The sequence below is a fragment of the Microtus pennsylvanicus genome, chromosome 10, assembly GCF_037038515.1.
Source record: "Microtus pennsylvanicus isolate mMicPen1 chromosome 10, mMicPen1.hap1, whole genome shotgun sequence".
NCBI classification, from domain to species: domain Eukaryota; kingdom Metazoa; phylum Chordata; class Mammalia; order Rodentia; family Cricetidae; genus Microtus; species Microtus pennsylvanicus.
In genome coordinates this window covers 86714934-86739191 of record NC_134588.1, presented here as the reverse complement: position 1 = coordinate 86739191, position 24258 = coordinate 86714934, and the positions used below count along the sequence as shown (strand labels likewise).

At 44.2% G+C, this 24258-nt stretch overlaps 1 protein-coding gene across 4 annotated transcripts in view; it reads left to right on the top strand.

Moving 5' to 3' along the window:
* Cacna2d3 (calcium voltage-gated channel auxiliary subunit alpha2delta 3) overlaps window positions 1-24258 on the top strand; it is an 812834-nt gene that overhangs the window by 650248 nt on the left and 138328 nt on the right. For all 4 annotated transcript variants that reach the window (XM_075988898.1, XM_075988900.1, XM_075988899.1 and 1 more), the window contains 6 exons: window positions 544-589; window positions 722-819; window positions 3288-3381; window positions 6616-6711; window positions 11890-12011; window positions 14607-14687. In XM_075988898.1, the coding sequence (XP_075845013.1) occupies window positions 544-589; window positions 722-819; window positions 3288-3381; window positions 6616-6711; window positions 11890-12011; window positions 14607-14687 (537 nt within the window). The remainder of the gene's footprint in view (window positions 1-543; window positions 590-721; window positions 820-3287; window positions 3382-6615; window positions 6712-11889; window positions 12012-14606; window positions 14688-24258) is intronic.

The window sequence follows — 24258 nt, the reverse complement described above, 5'->3', positions numbered from 1 at the left end:
ATTGTGACCACTGCATTAATTTCTTCATAGTAGTAAACCAATCACCTAGAATCCTTCCACACTTACTAGCCTTCTTTGCTAGCTGAACGTGAACGAGTATTGACAGTCTCATACAATTGAACCTATAACATCACTCTCCCAGTTATGCCCCATTCCTGTTCTGTGCACGAAGAAAACACGGAGAAGTAAATCTGTGAGCCTCACACCGGAGTTCAGTGGCCTGGCCCAGTTTTCAGTCCAGACTTCATGGAGCTCCTGAATCTAGCTTTATAGCCATTCTGTTAGAAACATCCTTCTTTGCTGTGAAGTTGAGATTTCTCTGGGATGAGCACAAGGGGATGTGGTGGTGCTGGCCACAGCAGAGTGAGAACGTAGTCTGGATGACTTCTTACATGCATCCAGAGCCCTTGATCCCAGCCTATCCCTTTAGGGTTGATATCTACTGTGAACACACTCCCTCGTAAGTGCCACACTACAGTATTTGAGGTCTACAGGAAGAGGAGGAAGACAGCTGCTTAATAATGCTTTGTCCTTGACTTCCAGGCCTGCATGACCTCGAACATCCCGACGTGTCCTTGGCAGATGAATGGTAAGATTTCATTAGTTGTTTATCAGCTTCAGGATTCCCTGCCCTCTTACCCAGTTTTCCTGGTCCAAACACGAAGTGGGAAGATGCTCTGAATATTTATATGTTCTCCTTTGGGACCCTGTCACATCCTAGGTCCTACTGCAACACCGACCTGCACCCAGAGCACCGCCATCTCTCTCAACTGGAAGCTATTAAGCTCTACCTCAAAGGCAAAGAGCCTCTGCTTCAATGTGAGTGTGCTCTCAAAGCATGCCTCTGGGCGGGGGGGGGGGGGGGGACGGGAGCTGCCAGCCACGAAGGAGCCTTAGGTTTCAAGAGCAGCTTTGCCTTAGTACGGACTATCAATCATACCCAGCCAAGTCTCTCCCTGTAGAAAGACATGAGAAATAATGGAGGTTATGACCACAGTACTCTTAGTCACATTGGCCCTGCACTCACAGGCTGTCTAGTTAGGCAGTTGGGTAAGACGGAGGTGATAAAGATGGAGGTGGACAAGACTGCACATCCCCGCTATTCCAGGCCTTCTACAGATAAGGAAGTAAGGCTGGCCAAAGAATGACCTCAGGCAAGATCATAGCCTAGGTCTCATGGTTCTCCAAGAGTCGGGTTATCATGGCACCTGTTGCCTTTTATTCTGTTCTAACCATTTCCCTTGGATATGCTCTGTGAGAACTAAATTGCTAATGATCGTGGCCTAGGGGTAGGAGGGAGACCTCTCCCCCCCACACACACACTGAAGGGCAGGAGTTCTGGATGCTCCCCTGAGGCCTGAGCAGACCCTCCCCATGACGAGCTAGTTCCAGTAGCCGCAACTTGAACAGAGGGAGTCACCGAAAGGCATGGCACCTGCTCCCCCTTCCATGAGCATCACTTATCAATGATGGGAAGTCTGCTCGACATGTGGTGTCTCACAGAATAACTAGAGCAATCCTGGCAGAGGTGTGTGGAGACTCTCCAGCCACACGCTGACAGTTTCATGGGCTGGATTTGCTTTGGGGGTTATCCTCTGGTAGGAAAAGGATCAGGTGGGCAACAGATGAGCCCAATTTTTCATTTCTTTGAACTTGTTAATTACTGTATCAAAAATATCTTAAGCATAGCGATGCTATGAAACTGCATTTTTAAATTGAGATTTTTTTAAAAAAAATGTATTTTTTATGGGTATGGGTGTTTTGCCTACATGCACCACCTGAATTTCTGGTGCCCACAGAAGCCATAAGAGAGCATTGGATCCCCTAAACTGGAGTTACAGATGGTTGTGAGTCACTGTGTGGGTGCTCAGAATCAAGCCTCGAGCCCTTGTGAGAGCCAGAGCCATCTTCACTGATAGCCACATCGCCAGCTCTGAGTTCATCTTCCTTTAGTCCCCCCTTAGCTTCCTCATATGTTATGATGTTTGCTTCAGGCACTTTTTAAGGAAGCAATATCAGAGTTAGTACTGAAGTCTTTGTCTTTCCCTGCCCTGTACCCTCTCCTTCCCCCAAAGAGTGACTTTTCCTGTATTCGTTCATCATTTCTCATGTGCCTCATTCATGCTCCTACTCTTGAAGTAGGTTTCCATGAGCTGTGTGTGGCATTCTTTCATTATCTTGCATATTAAACTATATATACAGAGTTTACCATCCCAAACTCCAAAATCCCAAATCTGAAAATTGTCTAAGCAACAATAATGACATTATAACAGTCAGAAAATTCATTTGTTTTATGGACAAAATCACCTGAAAATATTGTTTGTAGATAGGGGCAGATTTGAGGTATATATGAAAAAAATGAAATGAAATTTTTGTTTACATCCATGTCCTAGCCCCACATCTCAGTGTGTATGCCAAATATTATAAAATTCCCGAAGTCTGAAATATGAGCTATTTTGGTATCAAAGATTTCTATTATGAGACCCTCAGGATGTAGACATACCGATATAGTATATGAGTTACTGCATACAATCGTATACTGTGCAGATATATGTACAGTTCACTTTTACTCTTCATCCTTTTGAAGTTTGTATGTGTCATTTCTCTCCATTGGGTTTGTTCACCTTACCCACAGGATTCCACTATATAATCGCATCTCAACCATTGTCCTGACAATATGTGAAATTGATTATAGCGCTTATCTCATCCTGCTCTCGGGCAAACCGAATCCTGGCCCACCTCTGAAAAGCCTCTCCTAGACTCATGATCTCCAACCACTTGGCCTCTGCTAACAGTGCTCGCCCAGAAGCCCTTTGGATAGGGACAGCTATCCCCCATTAAAATGAGGAAAAGTCTGAAATGGAAGAAATCATATCCTACGAGTCCCCATAATTGTCTATTGCGGTATTCCATTCTCATACCCTGCTGAATGCAGAGAGCTGAACTGATGTCTGTAGTGAGGACCAGAGGCAGCTTTTCCAGGAGGACTCAGTATGCTGGCCCTGGCATGAGCTGGGAGCTGGGAGGAGACGGGAGAACGCTATAGTGTGCACACCCAGCCTCACTACTTGCTACTGTCTAGTCCAATTGCTTGGGGCCCAGGGGCATTAAGAGTGTATCAGGTATCAGCCTGTTTCATATTTGCAACCAGTGGGAAGTTAGCTCATAAAGCAACACCCTGTAGAAGAACATAGCCTGCTGACCCCACAAACCAGCCCCATGAGCCGCTATGGTGTCCCTCTTTGGAGTCTAGCCAGAGCCTTCTTGTCTTCTGTCCTTCCCAATAGGTGACAAAGAATTGATCCAAGAAGTCCTCTTTGATGCTGTGGTGAGCGCTCCTATTGAAGCCTATTGGACCAGCCTGGCCCTCAACAAATCTGAGTATGTGGCTGTCTGCATCCCCCTTCGTGGACATTTCCGCACAAGCTCCCCCAAACAAAGTTATGGTTTAAGGAACTAAACTGTTTCAGAAGCCTGGTGTTGAAGTTTTCTAATTTCCCCCTGAGCTCCAAACCACAGAGCTAGAACAGAGTAGCGGCGTGGGCTTGGATGGCAGGCAGGCTCCGGGGCTTGACGTGGAGTTTCTCTGAGTTTTAACATGACATGAAATTCAGTCTGCAGAGGTAGGGTGACACTTCCGACAGAGGGTTGGGAGAAGGCACTTCCTGCCTTGCCACAGCCCTTCCCCCGTCACAGGCTGGAGGGGACTTGGGAGGAGGCCAGGGCAGGCCAGGGGAAAGGGATAACACTCTTTCAGGGGGGTGTCAGTTACTGCTCTGTGGTTTTGTATGTGAAGTGGAAGAGGGGGTGTGGGTGAGGGAAATCAAGAGTAGTTGATGTCAAAAACGAGGGCTAGAAATGTGTTAGCAGCTTATTATTGCTTTCCTATTGGCTCTCCCGAGACCCTCAAGCAGCAAGCGTTCAGTTCCCTCGGTCCATGTTCTCCATTAGTTTCTTCCTTTGCCTTTCTGTCTGGTGTATCTGTTGTTCATTCTTTCTCCCTGCCACCCATCGAGTGTGTGTGTACTCTGTGCACTAGCCAGGCAATGGGGAAGCAGGGGTAATCCAGACGGAAGACAGATACTGACTGCCATCAAGGCTTCTGCGGTATATGGAGCCATTAACACTTGGGATCCCCACAGTGAGCAAACAGGTAGACTGACAAGACCTGGAGTGGAGGGGGGGCATAGCACCAGTTGAGGGCAAGGGGAACTTCGGGAAGGGAACGAGCTAGACCTAGAACCACTAGATGAGAAAATACTTGGCATAGTTGAAGCATGAGAGGTTACTGCAGAAATGTGGGGGGCAGGGAGGGGTGGTGTCAGGTGCCGACAGGGTGCTGCAGCAGGCTGGGTAGCTCTGGACCTTGAGGGTCCGAAAAGAGAGTTAGGAATTTCTTTTTTAATTTATTATCATGATGATGGTGGTGGGGGTGATGGTGGGGGTGGTAGCTGTAGTAAGGATTGAACCCAGTGTGTGGCACATATGGGGTGGATGTTCTACCACTGAGCTGTATCCCTTTCCTCAAGATTTTGGATTTTATATTCAGAATATTAGAAAATCATTGAAGGCTTTTAAGAAAGGAATAGGAAAAACAGATTTGCTTTTGTTTCTAAAAAAAAAAAAAACCTCTCTATTGCTGTATATAAAATAGAGTGTAATGGGAAAGAACAGCAGCCCAGCCTCCGAGATACCCAGGTCTCTGCTGTACATGTCAGGACAGTAGACACGCACAGACGAAGCTTCAGCTGTTGAGATCCTCCACGGCCACCCCAAGCCCTTCTGGTGGTTTGTGGTGTGAGCCAAGAGAGGCTGAGGCTCCCACTTGCATTCCCAGTTTGGAAGTGAACACTGGGAAGCTAGTGATGGTTTTCAGGATAGACAATACTGAGGGAGGGGCAGGCACTGGCTAGACATGGCCAAAGCCTCTCCAGACAGTGGTGCTGGAGTCTCACCAGAGAAAACTTCAGGTGGACAGTCTAACCTGAGCCTGGGGCTCTATGGAGAGACTGCCATGCCTATCATTCTAGGGGACACCCTCTCATCCGCATCAGTCATATACCCTACGAGCCTGGGAAAGAATCAAAGCTCACCGTAGGCTTTCTTTCTCTCACAAATACGTGAGTGTCTCTTTTAGGGTCTTATGAAACTCTAAATTTGGAGCAAGGATTGCTGACTCATTCCTCACACATGCTACAGATGTCTTAAGTGGTAGCTTGTCCTGCTGTCCACATCTGTAACTGATTGGCTAGCCTTCCAATTTGGTATAGGCTATAAACAGAGCCAAATGCATCGTGTTGGTTTTATTCAAGCCCCCATCACATATATACTTAAAGGTAGTACGGGCCACCTTGTCTACTGTCAAAGACTAAGAAATCAAGAACCTTCTATTGAATAATGGCCCAGACAGTGCTTTGGAACAAGTTGCTACTGGCATCTAAGACAGAGAAAGAGCCCGAGAATTACCATTGTACTCGTAATTTGCTTGTTGGGAAAGCTGTGTTTATGGAAGAGGACTTTTCCTTTTCTAAAATAAGAATTACATGCTGAAATCTCCCGAAGATCATGTTCAGAGACTAGGTATGCTCTGGAAGATGAAGCACCATTATGCTGAGAATCCTTTACAAAGGCAGTTGCTGCAGTTTCTACAAATGACACCCTGGGGGTGTAGAAGGAACCGTTGTGGTCCTTGCTGCCTTTGTGGCTTTAACTGCATGCTTGACGGAAGCACACAATGTGAGGAAGAAGTTATATTGGCTCACAGTCTCAGGAGAGCTCAGTTCATGGTCACCCGGCCCCATGTTCTCATGCACAGCATCCCGGTGGCAAGAGTATGAGGCAGGGCGGAGATCTCCACTTCACCATAAATAGGAGAAACGAGGGAGGAACCAGGGACAAGATTGCCCCTAAAGCTCTGCCTTCAGCAATTTCCTTTAACCAGCTACTGACATCCTCCTGAAGTTCCCAGAACTTCCCAAAGAGCACCACCTCCTGAGGACCAAGCCTGTGAGCATTCTGGGGAATATTTCATAAACATTATTTCACTTATCTCTTTGGGAGTGGTTTTGAGAATGAAGTCTGTGCTCAAATGAAAGCTATAAATTCTTTTCCATCGTCAGCCTTCCACGCTGTAGGCTTCTCCAAAGCTGGTCCAACAGCTCCACTCCTTTCCTTCCACAGGGAAGACCCTACTGACATTCTTTAGACCAAAAATATACTTGGTAGCCTCACAATAAAAACACATCCTGTGGACATCTTCCTGCCTCTCCTCTGAGTCTCAGGCTGCTTTCTCCAGGCTTCTACCAAGAACCTTGAGATGAGCAGGGTTTATGGCTGCAAGCACATTTCCCCCCTCATTCTGTATTTGTCGGCAGGGGCTTGCTACATCTTTCCTCAAAGTCTCTGTTCCTGTAGGTTGTGTCAGGGGTAGGCATAGTCTGTCCGTGGCGCATGCGTGTATGTGTCCATGTGTGCCTGTGTGAGTTCTCCTGGTGACTTTTAAAGTTCAGATTTCAAAGCAGCCGTTTGTCAAACATCCTGTGAGTCTTGAAATGTAAAAGCCATTATCTGCTTACTGTCTAGAAGCACTCCCTGATGTCTGCTGTTCTGTTTCAGGAATTCTGACAAGGGTGTCGAGGTCGCCTTCCTCGGCACTCGTACAGGCCTCTCAAGAATCAACCTGTTCGTGGGGGCCGAACAGCTCACCAATCAGTAAGTAGGAGGGTCCCTCTGCAGGGCCCAATGAAACCCCTCAAAGCAGAGATTCAAAGGGGGCTCATTTCATTTCTTGAGGTTCAGGCCACCCAGTGCCTGTTGAGAGCCTTCCTCTCTCTCCTACTGTTGGGGCCCCAGTGCACACGTTCACCTGTCAGTTGGCCCTTCCACAACCCTTTGTTCCTCCAAGTCACTGTCTGCTAAGTCATTTAGGACTTAACTTGAGAGACAATGCAGCTGCTGTGTGTGGAACAGCTGGAGGCAGGGATGTGCTGGGCTCCTGACTCACCGTTAGGGCACTCAGATATCCTGAAGCTCTTTCCAGGAATTACTGCCAGGGCCTCAGGTCTGCTCCTGATTTGTTTGTTTCAATAAACCTCTGAGCCTCCATGCACAGCCATAGAGTACACAGGGCTCTCTGAAGGTACTAGGATTGACGTCATGTAATAGCAACCAACAGTTGCTGAATCTAGCCCTCAGCTTCGTATTCGGTCATGCTTAGTCCCAGTACATCAGGAGCTTCCAGCCCTTAGACATCAGATGGGTGTTTTACCTGCATGGGTCCATGGTCTGAATCTTTCCTAAGTTAATTAATACTTTCTCTCAATCTCTCTTCTTTGATACGAGGTCATTGTTAGGTCAGGAACAAATGGAACCTAAGATTCAGCAAAGTTGGAGGATGTGTTTAATGATTAGCCGAGTTCAGAGGTCCCCGGCAAACCTTGGACACCAGACCTCTAGGGACAGTGGTGAATCCACATAGTGGTCATGAGTTTGAGAGGAGCTCCAAAGGGAGATGCCCCTTGAGGTCCTGTTCAGCAGTGTTTCTTCCTGTTGGTTAGTACCCTGGTACCAGTCAAGCCTGGCACATAGTAGATAGGTCAGTTTTTATGTGTTTGGTGAGATTGGCTTTGGGTTCCTTTTCAAGGTCTTTCTCTTTACCAGAAGCTCACATGTATAATTTTGGAAGTAAGCTTTCATTGAAGCTTGGCTTTTTAAAGCTCTCCTTAGCTGTTTATCCTCAAACAATGCCTTTCCTAGAAAGTAGGTAACCAGAAAGGATGAGAAGTATTGAGCTTCACGTTGCTTTCTCTAGAAAAGATCCAGAGAGTGAGCAAAAAGACTGTATTTTTTCTAGTGCTAACATTAAAACAAGGGAGCAATAATAGTAACAGGTTTTCCTCTGGGCCTATGGCCTACCTAGTCTCAGTTTACCTCAATAACTATGTTGGGTATAGGTTCCATCCCATGGAATAGACCATAGAGCCAAGAAAAAGTGGTTGCTCACTCCCCTAAGATTTGTGCCATTATTGCACCAGTGGGCATATCTTATAGGCAGGCCTTAATTATAGCTTGCAGAATTCATAGCTGTGTGAGATTAATGATTGCCTTCCCTTCTGGTAGCGCTTATAGCGCCTTCTAGCTCCATGAAGGCTAGCCAATAGGAGTGAAACTTCCACTTGAGTACCAGCCATATTTCTTCACATTCTATGCGATAAAAGCTATATGGTGTCTTTAGAAATAGGGTCTTATCATCAGCTGTGGAGAATAACCAGTAGTACTGGCAATATTTTGTCATGTATAACAGAGTCTATGGGACCCCTTTAATCAATGACTCAAAAAGATATGGAGTAGAAGTGGGCACAAAGACATACCATCTTGCCAAGAAACTTTTCATTCACAATAGCTACTGAGAGAGAATCAGTAGAAGATTTCTTCAGTGGAGTGGTACCAGCCACATCAAGCATACTACAGAATAGACTGTGTGCTCAGGAGTAATTGGCCAATACAAACCAGACTCATGATTTTAGTGCCATTTTTCTCTTCTTTTTCTTTTTAAAGAGAAAGAACATGAAGTTGTATGCATAAGGAGAGGGTAGGATCTGGAAGAAGTTGGGGAGCAGAAAAGGATATGATAAAAATATGATGTATGAAATTATCAAAGAATAAATAATGTTTTCCCACACATACAAATAAGCAAACAAGCAAATAGCAAAAATAAAACGTAGCACCTTGTAAATCTGGTAGCCTCGTTAGGTAGACATGGTAGACAGCAGACCCCCACTTGAGAGGTAGCCTCTTGTGTCAAGGGTTTCCTTTTAACAGAGTGGTATATACATCTTCAGTGAGAATCAAAAAAAAAAAAAAAACAAATCTTGACCAGTCACATCCTAAAACAATCCCACACCAGTTTAGAATTATGATTAATAGAATGGTTATTTATTTAAAGGGGAAAAAACTTACAGATCACCGTCCCAGACAACAGGCCTCTGGGCAATCAGGAAGGGAGTCTAGTAGCAGGAAGTGGAGCAGGAAGTAAGAGAGAGCTAGAAGGGAAGTGGCCGCTTTTTTAAAGGGAGAGAGACCATGCCCCAATGGGCTGGTATCTCAGCGGCTATTGGCTGGAGGAGAGGAAGGACCTCCCGCAACAATTACTGAGACCTACAATGGATGCCCATTGGCAGACTGGGTATTTTGAGAGAGATGAGGGAAATTTTTATCATTTTTCAAAAGAAAAAAAAAACAGTTCAGGGGTAGATTTCTGGAAAGGAGTGTTGTTGGTGAGGGCTAGTAAGCAGAAGTAAGCAGCTCTACCAAAGCTATAGCAAGTTGGCTGTGGCAAGTCCTGGGGGCACCACAATTTTGTGACAATATTAGCACAATGGGTCATTTACAAAGGAAGATAGTCACCCCTATCACTGAGGGAAACAGGAAATTGGGGAAATACTTTAAAGAAAGAAAACTGTTTCAAATTCTTGCTGAGCTTTTATCTCTACATGGGATAACATTTGTCCTCTGTATTAGACATATGTGGAGCGCCTGCTGGATGCTGAGACCTGAGGACACTGAGGGGAACAATGTTTCTGTCTTTACAGAAAACTGAGACCTGGTAATGTGGTTGCAGGGACACCAGTTTCCGAATTGGGAACTAGAAGGTGGCCTCTTGTGTCAAGGGTTTTCTTTTAACAGAGTGGTATATACATCTTCAGTGAGAATCAAAAAAAAAAAAATCTTGACCAGTCACATCCTAAAACTAAAGATTGATTTTATGAACTGAATGTTAAAGTTCATGAAACCACCAAGTCAGAACCTAGTAAGGACATAATTTTCTCCTTGATCCATGGACTGAAAATGAAGGCATTACAGATCCAAGTGATGGCCATTTCCATACTTAGACGTTTTTCCTGAATGGTCACTCTTCCTGAAAGATACTTGCAGACAGTGCAAGTATCTCCCTATCAGCAGAAAGTGCCCAGAGGCTATAGAGTAACAGTGGTCTCTGGAGGAAGCTCAGGTCAACAGATACTCATTTGGACTTCAGAACAGGAGTCTCCTTCTCCTAGGAGAAAGGCCCCAAGACTCTTAGTGGGAATCTGAAACTAGATAATTCCAAACTCTGTATATTGTCTTTCCTCTGCATTCTCACCTATGAAAAAATTAATTTAGACCAAGAACATAGTATGCAATTATAACAATATAGTATAATAGAAGTTATATGAATATCAGTTATTTCTCTTAAAATATTACATTATTTGCTCTCTTTTGGATGTTCTGAGATAAGATGATTTACTGCTGTGTGCTGAGAGGATGTGGGTTGAATAGTATAGGCCTTGGAACATAGGTTGTGACCACTTTAACATAAGCACTGTCGTCACAAGCATCTTGAATCACAGGTAAATGTGAAATGACTAAAGGGTTGGTAATGTATGCAACATAGATATGTTAGGCCAAAGAGTGCTCATGTCCTTGATGGGATGAAATGACACTCTAAGGATTTTCATCAAAGAGGCAGATAATTTAAAACTCACAAGTTAATTTTTTAAAATTCCCACATATATTTTTTTTTTCAACCATGGTTGACTGCCAGTTTCTAATACACAGAAAGCAAAGCTGTAGGTAAAGAGGAATGTCTTGATTTCCTTTCCAACTGCTATGGGAAAAACAACTAAAGCAAGAAATGAGTTCTTTGCCTTACAGTTCCGGGTTATAGTCCATCACGACAGGGAAGTCATGGAAAGAACTTGAGAGAATGTTCACATTACTTCACAGTCAAGAGCAGAGAGAACAACAGGTTAATGAATCCACACAAACACTAAGCTTACCTTCCTCATTTTATGGAGTCTAGGATTCTCCCACGCAGTGAGTGGTTCCTCCTACAGTTAAGATGGCTCTTCCCATATCAGCTGACATAGTCAAGACAGTCGCTCACAGACATCCTCAGAGGCTAACCTTCATCTCGACAGTCACTCACAGTTCTGCCCAGAGCTTGCCTACTAGGCATTGAGTTGACAAGGAACACTAGCTATCATAATGACTATATATTTAAGGCTCTTTAGAGAGATGTAAAACACTGAGAAAAATATTGTCCACAGGGCTTTGGGGAAAGAGATGTGACAATGTGTAAATTAGACCCAGGAAAAAAAGCAGGCTATGTGACCAAGGGGCTCAGAGACTTGAGTGAGACAAGAGCTTATGTGTGTCATGTGTTTAAATTCACGTGGGATGGAGACAATTTTTGAAGTGTATTTTGTGGTGCATTTGGAACTTTGTAAACAACAAATTCATAATGTACAAACATAGACACACACACACTGATAAGTTGGGGAAAGTGACAGATACAGCCATTACAAAATTGACTCTTTCTGTAAATAGATGCACAGATTTTTAAAAAATTAACTTGTACTCCATAAGCTCTACATATAAGGCATCTACTAAAAAAATCTTTAATACGAAAAGTGATTTTGACTTTGAGATGATGCAGTGGGAGAGAGAATGTGTATCAGTGTGTTCTCCATAGAAAAAAATGCCACGGGCAAGGGACAGGTAGGCCAGGAGAGAAGAGGGGGCCATGAGGTCCTGGGAGCCATTCTGTGTGCCAAGAGAGAAGAAACATAGACAAAGAAGAACCTGAAGGTCCTAAAAGGGGGCCTCTTTTGCCTCCCTTACACCTGTCCCAGTCGTTTCCCTAATGTAGTGGAAATACATTCTCAGAATCTGACTGCCGGACTCTACAAAGAAGTTTTTGAGTGAAGTGTTGACTGGGGCCACCACTGGACTGAGGAGGGCAGGTTGGACTTCTCAGAACCAACCCTGGTCCCTCCTGACAAAGGCTCTTGGATCTACTGTGTGTATCTTGACCTTGAGTGATATTATCCTCTTCTCGTTCATTTTCAGAGACTTCCTGAAGGCTGGAGACAAAGAAAACATCTTCAATGCAGATCACTTCCCTCTTTGGTACCGACGAGCTGCTGAACAGCTTCCAGGGAGCTTTGTGTACTCCATCCCATTCAGCACAGGTGGGGCAGGTCTTTCTCTTTCACTCTGCTGGCCTGGTCATTGTGGGGGTTTGCCTGAATCCTGAGAGGAGTCAATTTCAGTCTTCAGAGCTAATGCAGAACATTGGGTCAAGTCTGAACAAGTTACTTGTTCCACTCAAGTGACAGCCTCCAATGTAGTGGAGGTGTGTCTCAACCAAGTGGTGCAAAGGGCATTTTAAGAAGCAAGGTTGACATTTTGCATCCTATAGAATTTGAGGTCAAACTTCTCAGTCAATTTGTTTTCAATATTCATGTATAGAAGGTTCAGGCATCCTTTGCTAGAAACTTCTCTGATTTATACCCTCAGACATATACAGTCTCTCTCTCTCTCTCTCTGACTTGGTCCTCACAGTGTAGCCTAGGATAACTGAAATTTAATGGGCATCAGTTCTTCTGCCTTGGCCTCCCCAGAGCTAGGATTACTTACAGCTGTGTACCCACACACTCAGTAGGACCATGTAGAAGGAGCTTCAGGCAGGCCTGCTTTTCATCCTGCCTGGCTCCCGCATGGCTAGCTTTACATCAGAAATAACAACACACAAATTGTATTCATTTAAACACTGCTTGGCCCATTCTATCTCTCCTCTTCTTGGCTAACTCTCATATCTTGATTAACCCACTTCTATTAATGTGTGTAGCACCATGAAGTTGTGGCTTACCGGGAAGATTCTAACCTGCATCCATCTCGGAGAAAAGAGCTATGGCGTCTGCCTCATTGCCTTCTTCCCAGCATTCTGTTCTGTCTACTCCGCCCACCTAATTTTCTGCCCTATTAAAAGGCCAAGGCAGTCTCTTTATTAACCAATGAAAGTAACACATAGACAGATGACCCTCCTACATCAGGACCAAGGCTTTGTATACTCTTCACTCACTGACTGAGGGCTGATGCAACCAATGAGATCCATAGAACAAAGAATTTTTATAGTTTTAAATTGTGAATAAATTAAAGTTACCCAACCCTCACATACACTGAAATCCCAGTGTTGGTTTAACCAGACTTAGATGGAAGACACATTGGGCAGTTCAGTTGCTCCTGGATTTTTGTCATCTCAGGCTTTTTAACTTTTAATATGCTTTCTGTAGAAGGCTCTAGAACATTCTAGAAGCTTCAGAGAATGAGCCCCAGTCTTGTTGGCCTGCTCTCAAAAGTTTCTCAGTGGTTGCACTTTATTTTAGGACCTGTTGTGTGTCAACCCCTTGCAAACTTCCTAGCTCAGCCTTCACAGACAAAAGTCCACAGTGCTTGGTGTCACCTGCCACTGTCACTCATTCCCGTGAATGTCAGTGTCTGCAGACAGAGTGCCTCTGACACTTACAGAGACATGATGGCAGAGGTCTCATGTAGATGGCAGAGTAAGAGGTACCCAAAAGAAGTCACTTACCCCAAAGTGCTCCCCATGCATGCTCACATGGGGATGATGATCCCTGCTGCCAAGTTATGTTACCATTTTCTCTATCCTTCTAGAATAATTATGCTTGAGGGGAAAAAAAGATTCTGATTAATTAAAACTGTCTTTGTAGTGGATTTGGAAACAGATTTTTACTGAACATTTAATGTGATTGCATAATAAAAAGTAAGCTTCATTCATGGTAAAACTATGAATAATATACAATCTTAGAAGATTTTCTGGCTACTTTTCACTTGGGTTTCTTTGAGAGTCAAGGGAAAATCTATAAAACCACCAGGTACCTGCCACTGTGGTAAAACTGCTTGTATTGACTACTCAGGGATGACCTGGTTATTTGGACTTGGTCCAAATAAAATTCTTAGTTACTTTGGTCATGAGTTTATTCCAGTTTTGGTTTGCCTAGCCTAGTTCTCAATGTTTCTTTTTGAAAAGAAAACAAGAGAAAAACAAGAAGAAAACCTCTTCCACCCCCAAACTAGCACACACAGTTTATGAACATGAACGTATCAGGTCAGGCTGTTCAAGGGACAGCCTCTCAAGGTGTTCTCAGCTCAATGGATTTCATTCAACTCAATTCTTTGAGCTCCTTTTTCTAAGGCAGGCACCAGATGAACTGGGAATTCAAAATTTATGCTCATGATCTGTAGTTAATGGATATTAGAGCTGATTTTTACTAATACAAAACCAATAGTTGGACTCTATTGTTATCTATTCTAGTTACCTCCCTATATGTAGTGTTTTTGTTTAGAAAAATTGATTTTAAAATTTGAAGTTCGCAAACCAGTTAAAATCTATATAGCAAATCAGTTATAGCAGTCAACTTCTTCTAACTTCAGAGTTCGCTTTCATGTGGCCTTGTTTTCAGCAGTAACATAAAGGAGATCATATTCAGGAGCAAATGCTTCAGTGAATACCCATGGCTTACAAAGCCTGTGATGGCTTCACCATAAAGAACTGGATTCTCCCCAGAGCAGGTGGCAACAACACAGTCTGTTGCTTCCAGAATCCAGGGCAGAGTGTCCACATCCTAGAGCATTCGGGCTCTGGAGACAGAGTCCCAGCATGCTTTGCAGATGGATGACCATAGACCAGTATGGTTGTTCTCTATCCATGGGCCTTAGAACTCTTCATTATTTTACTATGGTGAGGTTTTTTTTTTCTATAGGAGCAGTCAACAAAAGCAACGTGGTAACAGCAAGTACTTCCATCCAGCTCCTGGATGAACGGAAATCTCCCGTGGTGGCAGGTAACCAATGATTCTGGTCATCAAGTGTGTTATGAGCAGGGCTTCTGTTTTGTCTAGCACGCTCACACCCTGAAAGGTAGGTTTCAAAAAGAGAAAAACAAACATTTCTCCTTCGGCTCTGCGCTAGCTCTTTCACACTGAGGTGCTAGCATAGTTTTCTCAACCTGTAGTTTGCGACCCTTTTGGGGATTGAACAACCCTTTCACAGGGGTCACCTGAGAACATCCTGTATATCAGTATTTACGTTACAAATTGTAACAGTAGCAAAGCTACAGTTATGAAGTACCAATGAAATAATTTTATGGTTGGGGTCACCACAACATGAAGGACTGTATTAAAGGGTTGTAGCATTAAGAAGGTTGAGAACCACTGCTGTAAAGGCTCATGGGGCTGTATGCAAAAGAAAGAATCCTTCCCAGTGTTCCTGTTGAATCTGAGCCCAGGGGAAATAGTTGGAAAATATAGTGAGAATTTCCTAAGAGCAGGTAAAACTTAAGGAATACTGCAAGGATCATGATGGGCATACAAAGAAATTATAGGGTTTTTTTTCAATATATTAGCACACATAACCTGAAATATGGCCTTCTCCTCAGAGACCAAGAAGCATGCACAGGTGCTGGGTCTGTGAGCAGGGGAAAGCTAAAACATTTTACAATTAAGACTTGGGTTGTCAAGGAAGCCTTTTCTCTGCTCTCATCCTATAGGAGCCCCAGCCACCGCCTATGGCTGGCTGGCGTTTGTACTGAAGGGCTGGAATCTGCCACAGTTCTCCTATAAAGGCTTAAGACCATGCCTGGCACATCGTCCATTTTTAATCCACCATTTCTGGATCCATCAGTTGATGGATGTGTGAGATGTGCCAAGCACTCTCCTGATCCGAACTATGTTTACCAAAGGGAGTCATTTGTTTTGGGGGCAGCCTCCCTCATGGAGCTGGACTTGAGAGTGACTTTGAACACCCACGCCTATGTCTGCGTGCTGTGGTAATTTGTAGAAAGGGGACCAAAGGGAGCGGAGGAGCAGAGCTGACTGAAGCACTTGCTCTTTGGCTGGGAATCACTGCTGTTCCCTCCACTTCCTTTCTGACAGGGCCTGTGCATCATAATTATATTAGCAGGGGGCTGAACGATCAGAGGACAGCCACTCTGGTTATCCTTGGGTTATTGGATATGACAAGGAAGACGGTCTTATGTGTTTGACCTGCAGCTTATCTTGAACTAGGCAGACCTACAATTAATCAGCCTGCAGATAGGGGCTCTGAGGATTCATGGCCGCTGTCTTCAAATACTGTCACTTCATGCCTCATGTTCCTTGAGGAAAGCAGGAGATAGGGTCATTTTGCTCAGCAAGATTTATTTTTGCTTCAAGGAGGTCAGACTTGCTTACCTCTGGGCTGTTCCAGCCAGCTAATTCTGGAGGCATGTTATCTTCTGGGGGTTAGAGTCATAGACAACAGATGTCTCTCCAAGGCAAGGTCAGGCAAAAGCAGTCCATCTGGTTCAGAATTTCTCTTAAAAATTCTTCCTGTGGGTCTTTTCTTCAGTGACCATAATGGGTGTTCCAGGTCGCTTCTAAAGTCACCTATCCCAGCCACCTCTGTCCCAGTTAAAAAGGGATGTTCAAGTACGAGCAAAAGTTTACTGTTATACAAGTGTATATGCCCTGGCCTGGAAACAGTGCATCCAAGCTAACAGGGAGTACATAATTTGCAAATCGTTTGCTGGTCTATTATTGAGTTACACAGCTGGCCAGAGAAAGTGGGCAGGTGACCGTTTGGCTCACCTTGCGGGGATAGGCAAGGCATCTCTGACTTGTTGTTTCTAAGTGTGTATCAACTGGTGTTCATATTCGACAGATAATTACAGAGCAAAGCCGAGAAAGAAGGTTGCCCAGGGAACTGTATTTAGTTTGGACCTTTTAAAGTGGGTGACTACTGACCTTCTTTTCCCAACTGTGTTTGGGAGACGTGAAATAAAACAGCCTCACTTGGCTTTGATCTTGAAGACTGCTGTGGACGCAGCCCCATGATGGCAGTGACCTCAGGGGGACCTTCCTCTCTCCCAGAGTAGAACAGCCTCTTCAATTCATGCCCTGCTTCCGTGGACTTTGTTCCAACGCTCATGTCAATTACCAGGGGACGAGGGTCTGTAACAATCCACTCCGTGTTTTCCTCCAATTACTCAGATACTGTTTACCATTATGAAATTAAAGGGGGCTTTTTAGTTGGAGAGGCAGCCTTGTTTTGGCAGATGAAGATGAACTTGTGAGCAGGCCTGGTCCCCTTTAGCAGGCCTCTGGCAGCAGATGGGACACAGCCGACCAGCAGGAATTTAGGGTCCCAGTGAAATCCTTGCAGTTGAGACTTAACTGGAAGAAAAGGTGTACAACCTTACAAATAGTTCCTAGACCATCTCTTCCCCCGGCACTGAGAGGCTGCCCCTTTGTACAGCCTGACCTCATGTTCATGTTCGTTGGCTATGTGTGCTAGTTTGGGGGAATAAAGAGGTTTTCTCCTTGCCTTTTCTTGTTTTCTTTTTCAAACAAAAACATTGAGATACTCATCTGTCAATGCCACCTTTGAAGAAAGGCCAGTTGGAGTGGGCAAGATTCCACTTGTGCATCAGGCTCGGTGTATAAGCAGGCTCCATCCATCTTCTGGGCCTCTGACAGTACTTCCCAGCCTCCTCTCGAGGACCTTGCCAACTTTCCAGCTGCCAGCAGTGTGCCTCGCTTACCTAATTGCTTTCTCAGGGCAACAGGAGACATGACAGGGCCTAAACAGTCTCTCCAGAGCTTTGGAAACTCCTGTGTGTGTGTCAAGACGCTAATCCATTTTGCTGTTAGGATGAGACATACAAGCCTTGGAATGTAAGGTCTGCTTGAATTTGCCAGTCGTCTTGTACCTTGCTCAGTTCATTGTCCTGGGTCAGTAACGGTCTAAGTCAGGGTTGAGATTGTTAGTTCCTGCTTATTCTCACTTCGGAGATAGCATAAGAGAACACAGAGGAAAATACATGTATATGAAGAGATGCAAAAAAGCAGGATGTATAGGAATGGTGCATTTTCACCTTCTGTTTCATTTGGTTACTCACTTACTCATTCATTCATTTATTCATTCATTCCATAGGACAGGACTTCTGCTTTTGCCAGGCACTCAACTTATCAATGAATAATAACTGTATCTGTGTTCCATCCTCACCATGTGCATAAAATAGCAGCAATTTTTAATTTTAATAGCAATATGGAGGGCAAGAGAGATGGTTCAGCAGGTAAGAGCACACCATCCTTATGGCCCGAGTTCAACCCCTGGAACACATGCACACACATATCATAGTAATAATAAATAAAAAAATTAAAAACCATGACTTCATAGGACTAGTGAATTTAAAAGCTGTGTAGTCTTCTGGAGGCTCTAAAAGCCAAGGATTGTGCTTGTCTTTCTTCCTCCCACTAAACCATGGCCAGCTGAGGGTTTAGACTGTGGTGGACAGACCTCAGTGAAAAATTACAAACAAATCGAGATCACAGAAACCCGCTTGACCCAACTTACTAATTTGCCAGCTCAGGATCCATAAATTATCTAGAGCACGTTGGTATAGTTCTCCACTGGGCTCTCAGTAGGGGAGGCCCACCTTTCTCTGCAGTGCTGTCTCTGCCATACAAGGGTGGATAATAGCATGCATGGTGTGTGTGGGGGGAGATGGGGAGACCTTGAGACACCAGATGGTGAAAGGGGTGGCCCTGCTGGGGACTCCTCCTGAATTGTTTGTCCTGCCTTCCTAATCACTGGATAGAATCTGACAAATACAATATTCCTAACCTCAGCTATTCAGATTTCTGGGGAAAAAATGGTTTTTGCATGTGTAGGTGCTCAGCTGGGGCATGTGCGGAGAAGCAGTGAATCTCTGTGGGGAGGCCTGGGGTTGAAGGAAGATACTGTTTTAGTTAGGGTTTCTCTTGCTGTGAAGAGACATCATGACCACTCAGTCTTATAAAGGAAAACATTTGGTTGCCTGGCTTATAGTTTCAGGTTCAGTCTGTTGTCATCATGGCGGGACACGGTGGCATGTAGGTGGGCATGCTGTTAGAGAAGGAGCTTGACTCTGTAGGCGACAGGAAGTTATCTGCATCACTGGGTATAACTTGAGCATAGGAAACCTGAAAGCCCACCCCCACAGTGACATACTCCCTCCAATAAGACCATACCTACTCCAACAAAGCCATGTCTCCTAATTTGCCCTCTCACTAGGAGTTTATGGGGCCAGCTACATTCAAACTACCCCAGATACTTTCTTTGGTCACTCTCTATTGCGTGTATTAAGGTAGACTCTGGTTGAGTCTGGACCTGGTGTTTTGCTTTGTTAAGCTAATCAGCTGGCTTCAGGAATCTTCATGTCCACTATCACCATACAGTTTCCACAGAGATGCTGAGGACCAGACTCTAGTGCATACACCTGCAGAGCAGCTGGCTTGCCTGATGGTCAATCACTCCGGTTCAGACTTCTGCATTTTTAAATATTATTAAAATTTTAAAATAATTAAATAAGACTTTAATTTTTTAATAATTAATTAAGACTTATTAGCAGCTTGTTATTATTACTATCGCTCTGAAATGTACATCAAAACCCATCAAAATCTAAAGTTGGTGCACTCGTGTTTCATTTGACCTCTTACACACTTGCGGGACATATGTGGGGGACATGACCTGAATAAGTTATTCAAGGCCTATGGGCTTTGTTGTCCCTTGCTTTACAGGAGTACAGGATCTACAGGCCAGATAAAAGAGCCACGGTACGCAACTACAAGTCAGAGATTCTCACTGGCAAGATTTGAGTTCACGCTACAACCGCACCATCCCATGACGTGAATGTTTTAAGGATAGAGAAATCATTTGCTGCCCCATTCAAATGGCATCGATAAACCAAAAGTTATCTTTTCACGGAAGTCCTAGTATCTGACGTTAAGTGTTAGACTAGCAGCTAATTATAATCTTCACAAAAACTTAGACATTAAAGCCTTCATTTATCACACTACAACTTTTTAAATAATAATTTCATTGAGGTATGACACCCCAAATTCACTGCCTTTAAGCTGTGAAGGACAATGATTTTAGTAGATTGGAAGATGGCCCTGACCTTCCAGCTCACTCCTGAGCGAGGAACATGGATTTCATTAGATTCTCTCACAAGGAAAATTTCAAACTGTGGGTTATGTGGTCTCATCTGCATAATTCAAGGCAGTGTAATGAAGGGGAAGATTTCATTTTAAACAGATAATTAGGAATGTGATTGATTAGCGCCATTAGCCATTAGCTATTGTCAGGTAAGTGCTATTTAAACGAAGTGTAGTGTGTAAGATGGGCCCTCGTTAGTGTTGTGTGAGTAATCTTCCCAAAACCTTCCCAGCAAATGTCCGTCGTCCTTGACCTCATTCCTTCAGTGGAATCTCACAATGAGCTAACTACATCTCAGGAATTCGGGGTCAAGCCTGCCGCGGGTAAACCTCTGGCTTGTGAAATCCTAGCAAAGGAAGTGTTTTTTATCATTTAAAAAAATGCATATTGGAAGTAGAGAGCTAGCTCAGTCAGTATAGTGCGAGGAAATAAATTTGGTCTCTAGAACCCATATAAAAATGCCAGAAGTGCTTAGCATAAGCAGGGAATCCCAGGTTCTGGGAAAGCAAGGACAGGAGGAGCGCTAGGGCTCCCTGGCCAGCCTTGCCATCCTGATAAATAGATTCAGACCACGGGAAGGCCTTGTCACAAAAGAACTAGGCAGATGGTTTCTGAGGAACCTCTCAGGCAGGCATATATACATGCACATGCATCTGCCATCCAAATGTACATACAGGCACGTGTGCATGTGTGTGCACACACACAATCAGAGAGAGACAATTGTTACCACTGGTTAGAATGTACTACTGGCATTTACTAGGGGAAGGGCAAAAATGGTGCCAAGCATCCAAAAGAACAATTTGCCCACTGATCCAAAACAAAGAATGATCTGGTTGAAAATGTCAAGAGTAGTGAGCTAGAAACTGGCTTAAAATGAGCACCATGATTAAACCTCTCAATAGATATACATTTCATTCCTGGTGGTACCTAGAGCTGAACATGTGCTTGTGAGCAATCCTATAAAAGGCAGTGTGGAATAAATGAGGAGAGTTCTAGTTGGGCTATCAACGAGGGCATATCTGTCCAGGGCAGAATCCTTCCCCTCCATCGCTCTCCTAAGGGTACCACTGCCAAGGGAGAGCTTCCCTTTGTGCGGGAGATAGAGAAGCACTAAGTCTTACAGGGATGAGAAGGAGGCAAGTGAAGGAAGGAAAGACTTAAGAAGGGGGAGGGAAAGAAGAAAAAATACTCTTGAGAAATCAGAGCCAAACAAAGATTAAGTGTAGTTGTCAGTGGCAAAGAGAATGAAGTCACTTGCCTTCCCAAACATGTGTACGGGTATGTGGTGAGGGCGATGCCTCTAGTTTTGAGGTGGCCAGGGAGAGACTTGAGTGGAAGCCTGAAGGATGAGATACCCAGCATGCAAATCTGTGGGAAGAGCTCTCAGGGAGGAGCAACCCCCTTCTCCAAGGATGTGAATGGGTTTGGGATGAGATCTCTTATACACATACACGTCTCTGGTTGGCATTCGGAGACCCGAATGATGCAGTTTGAGGGCATTTAGCAGACTCTTACCAGAGGGCTCACAGGCAGGTGAGGAGGGAGCCCAGGAGGAGACGGAAATCCACATCCTGTCTTCGCTTTGAATTACTACAGCAGCAAATCTCATGTCAGTGGATTTGAGATGAGTTGGAGCGCTCTGTTTAGTATCTGCGGCAGAATTTCCGAGTTAGGACTGTCCTTCAGAACAGCTGCTCTGCGAGGTGCAGAAGTCAGTAAAGAGCGCGCATTCAGGGTCACCACTCAAGAAGTAAAAATAGCCCAAGTCCCGAGGAGCCAGAGCCTCTGGGTTAGCTCTCTAGGGCACTGCTCCCAAGGGCGACATAGCTTCAGAAACTTTACCAGAGAAGAAAACACATCATCAGCTCAAAACTCAGCAGCAGCAGAGTACCCAGGGTGACAGGTTCTCACAGCACCCAGCTGAGAATTAGCAAGTCAGGCACTTCTCTGAATTCCTGGTAGAGCTGCATACTAAAGTTAGTGTTAATTAAATATTTGGAAGTCAGCACAGGGCTTCCCCCTTTCTCACTCGATAGGGGCCTTTCTTCTCATGCATACCTTTTTTTCACATGTATATCAAAGTATAGGGTGCTTTGGTTAGATTTCCTAAAGAGCCATCCCCCCACCCCTCCCACCCACCCCCCCCGCAGGCGTTGTTCTCTGTGAAATCTTGCCTGGAGGCATCTTACTGTGATATAGTTATATTTATTATTACTGCCTTTTAAAAACATTATGGCTTTGAATGCTTGTATATAGGTATATGTGTGCATACTCCGGACCCTTAGAGCCCAAAGAGGGCATCCTTTGGAACTGTAGTTACAGACAGTTGTGAGCCATTTCCCTACTGACCAATGCTGAGCGTCCATCTGATCGTGAGCTTTTTGGCCCTTGGTGCCTCTTTTCTAGAGAGATGTCTATTTAAAGCTTTTGCCTGTATTTAAATGACAATGGTTTGTCATTTTGCTGTGTTGTATGAACTCTTTACATTATCTGGATAGAAGAGCATTGTGGCTTATCTGCTGTCTGTTTCTGCAAATAAAGTTGTCTTGGCATGTAGCTACACCTCATCTGAAGACACTTTCTTACCAAAATGAAAAAGCTGGGTAGTTGGTTAGAAACTGTATGGACCACAACACACACACACACACAAAAAAATGTTGGCTGCTTAGCTCTTTCCAAAAAGCAAAGCAAAACAAAACAAAACAAAAAACAAACCCTCACTAACACTTTTATAAGATGAAAATGTTGTCACACAGTCTTGTTTAAAACAAAACCACACAAAGGTCACCTCCTCCTCACCCACCTCTTTCATCATGATCTAATAGAAATGAGGTGCTATTGGAATCGGGTCATGTAAACGAATGTTGACATAGAGTTTCATGCATCAGAATTTATCCGTCAGTTGTACCTGGTTGTTATGTGGTTATACAGAAATCCTAACCAAAGGTCCTAAGGTTCCTAAAAGTACATATTCTCCTGTCAGTCCCAGCAGCAACTTACTTAATCTTCACTCTGATTCATAAACCTTGGACAGGTGCTCTCTTTACGATGCAGAGGAGTAAGCCTTACCCGGCCTGTGATTAGAAAGAAACAGCATGATCACAAGCTTTTGTCCCCAAAGATCACACTCACTGCCAGTTCTTGGAGTATCTTTTGGGTAAGAATCTTCAGTTGGCTGTGAGGTGGCACACGCCTTTAATCCCGGCACTCAGGAGGCAGAGGCAGGCAGATCTCTGTGAGTTCAAGACCAGCCTGGTCTATAAGAGCTAGTTCCAGGACAGGCTCCCAAATTACAGAGAAACCCTGTCTTGAAAAATTAATAAAATATAGAAGCTCCAGTTGATGGCAGGATCAATATCTGGCTGTCATCCACACTTCAAGTCATGGGAGATGGGAGTATATATCTTTTTTAACAATCAGGAGAGATTTCAGAGTGGAAGCATAGGGAATGGGTATTTAAGTATTTTTCTTTGTAAAGCCTTCCGCCCTTCTGAACTCAGCTGAGCTAGTCAGACTTAACCCAAAATGAGTTTGCAGTTGTTAGTATTCATTTATGATGTAGCATCACTAATGCTTTTATGCTGTACAGTCCTCTCTTGTGCTTTTTCCAGATCTTTCTACAACCCACAGCGGTCAGGTTCTGTGATGACACCATGCCGTTTCCACATTAGACAAGCCCAAATTGACCCTCTGCGAGCCCCTCTTCTTGTTCTGTGCCAGCTCCCTACCTGGTGCTTCCCCTCCCTTGCCTTTCAATGTTCTGGTCCTTCCTAGGCTGACTCATTCATCTCTCTAGCTTATAAATGTCAGAGACTGCAGAGCTCCCCCTCTGCGTCCTCCCCATCACCAAGGTTCTGAGCATCATGCAGACACTGGTGATGATCCCAGCCAGACATTCCTAGGTTGGCTCCCTTCGCTCATTCCCGCCACAACCTCCATCCCCTACTGTAACCCAGCCCCTAGTTTACTTTAAATCAAACTGTGGTCCTATCATAATTTTTCCATAAGATTTTAGTATAGATCTGTAAATGATAGAGACCTCTTTGTATCCTCAGATGACATGGTATTGTACCTAAAAATAAGAATTCCTTATGTATCTAATTTCTGGTTGCCTGAAATGTGCCATCCTATTCATTGTCCCATTGATTTGAATCAGGGTCTTAAAGCTCTTCCTTCTTTAAATTTTATTTATTTGTTTATATTTATTTATGTATGGGTCCATGTGTGTGCTACACCTTTCGTATAGAGGTCAGAGGACAACTTCTTTCACCGTGTGAGCCCCAGGGATCCAAACCAGGTCATCAGACTCAGCAGCAGGCATGAGCCATCTCACTGGTCCCTGAAATCATTTTTAATTCTCTTTTCTTCCTACCCAACTTCTGATCCAGTGCATTATTG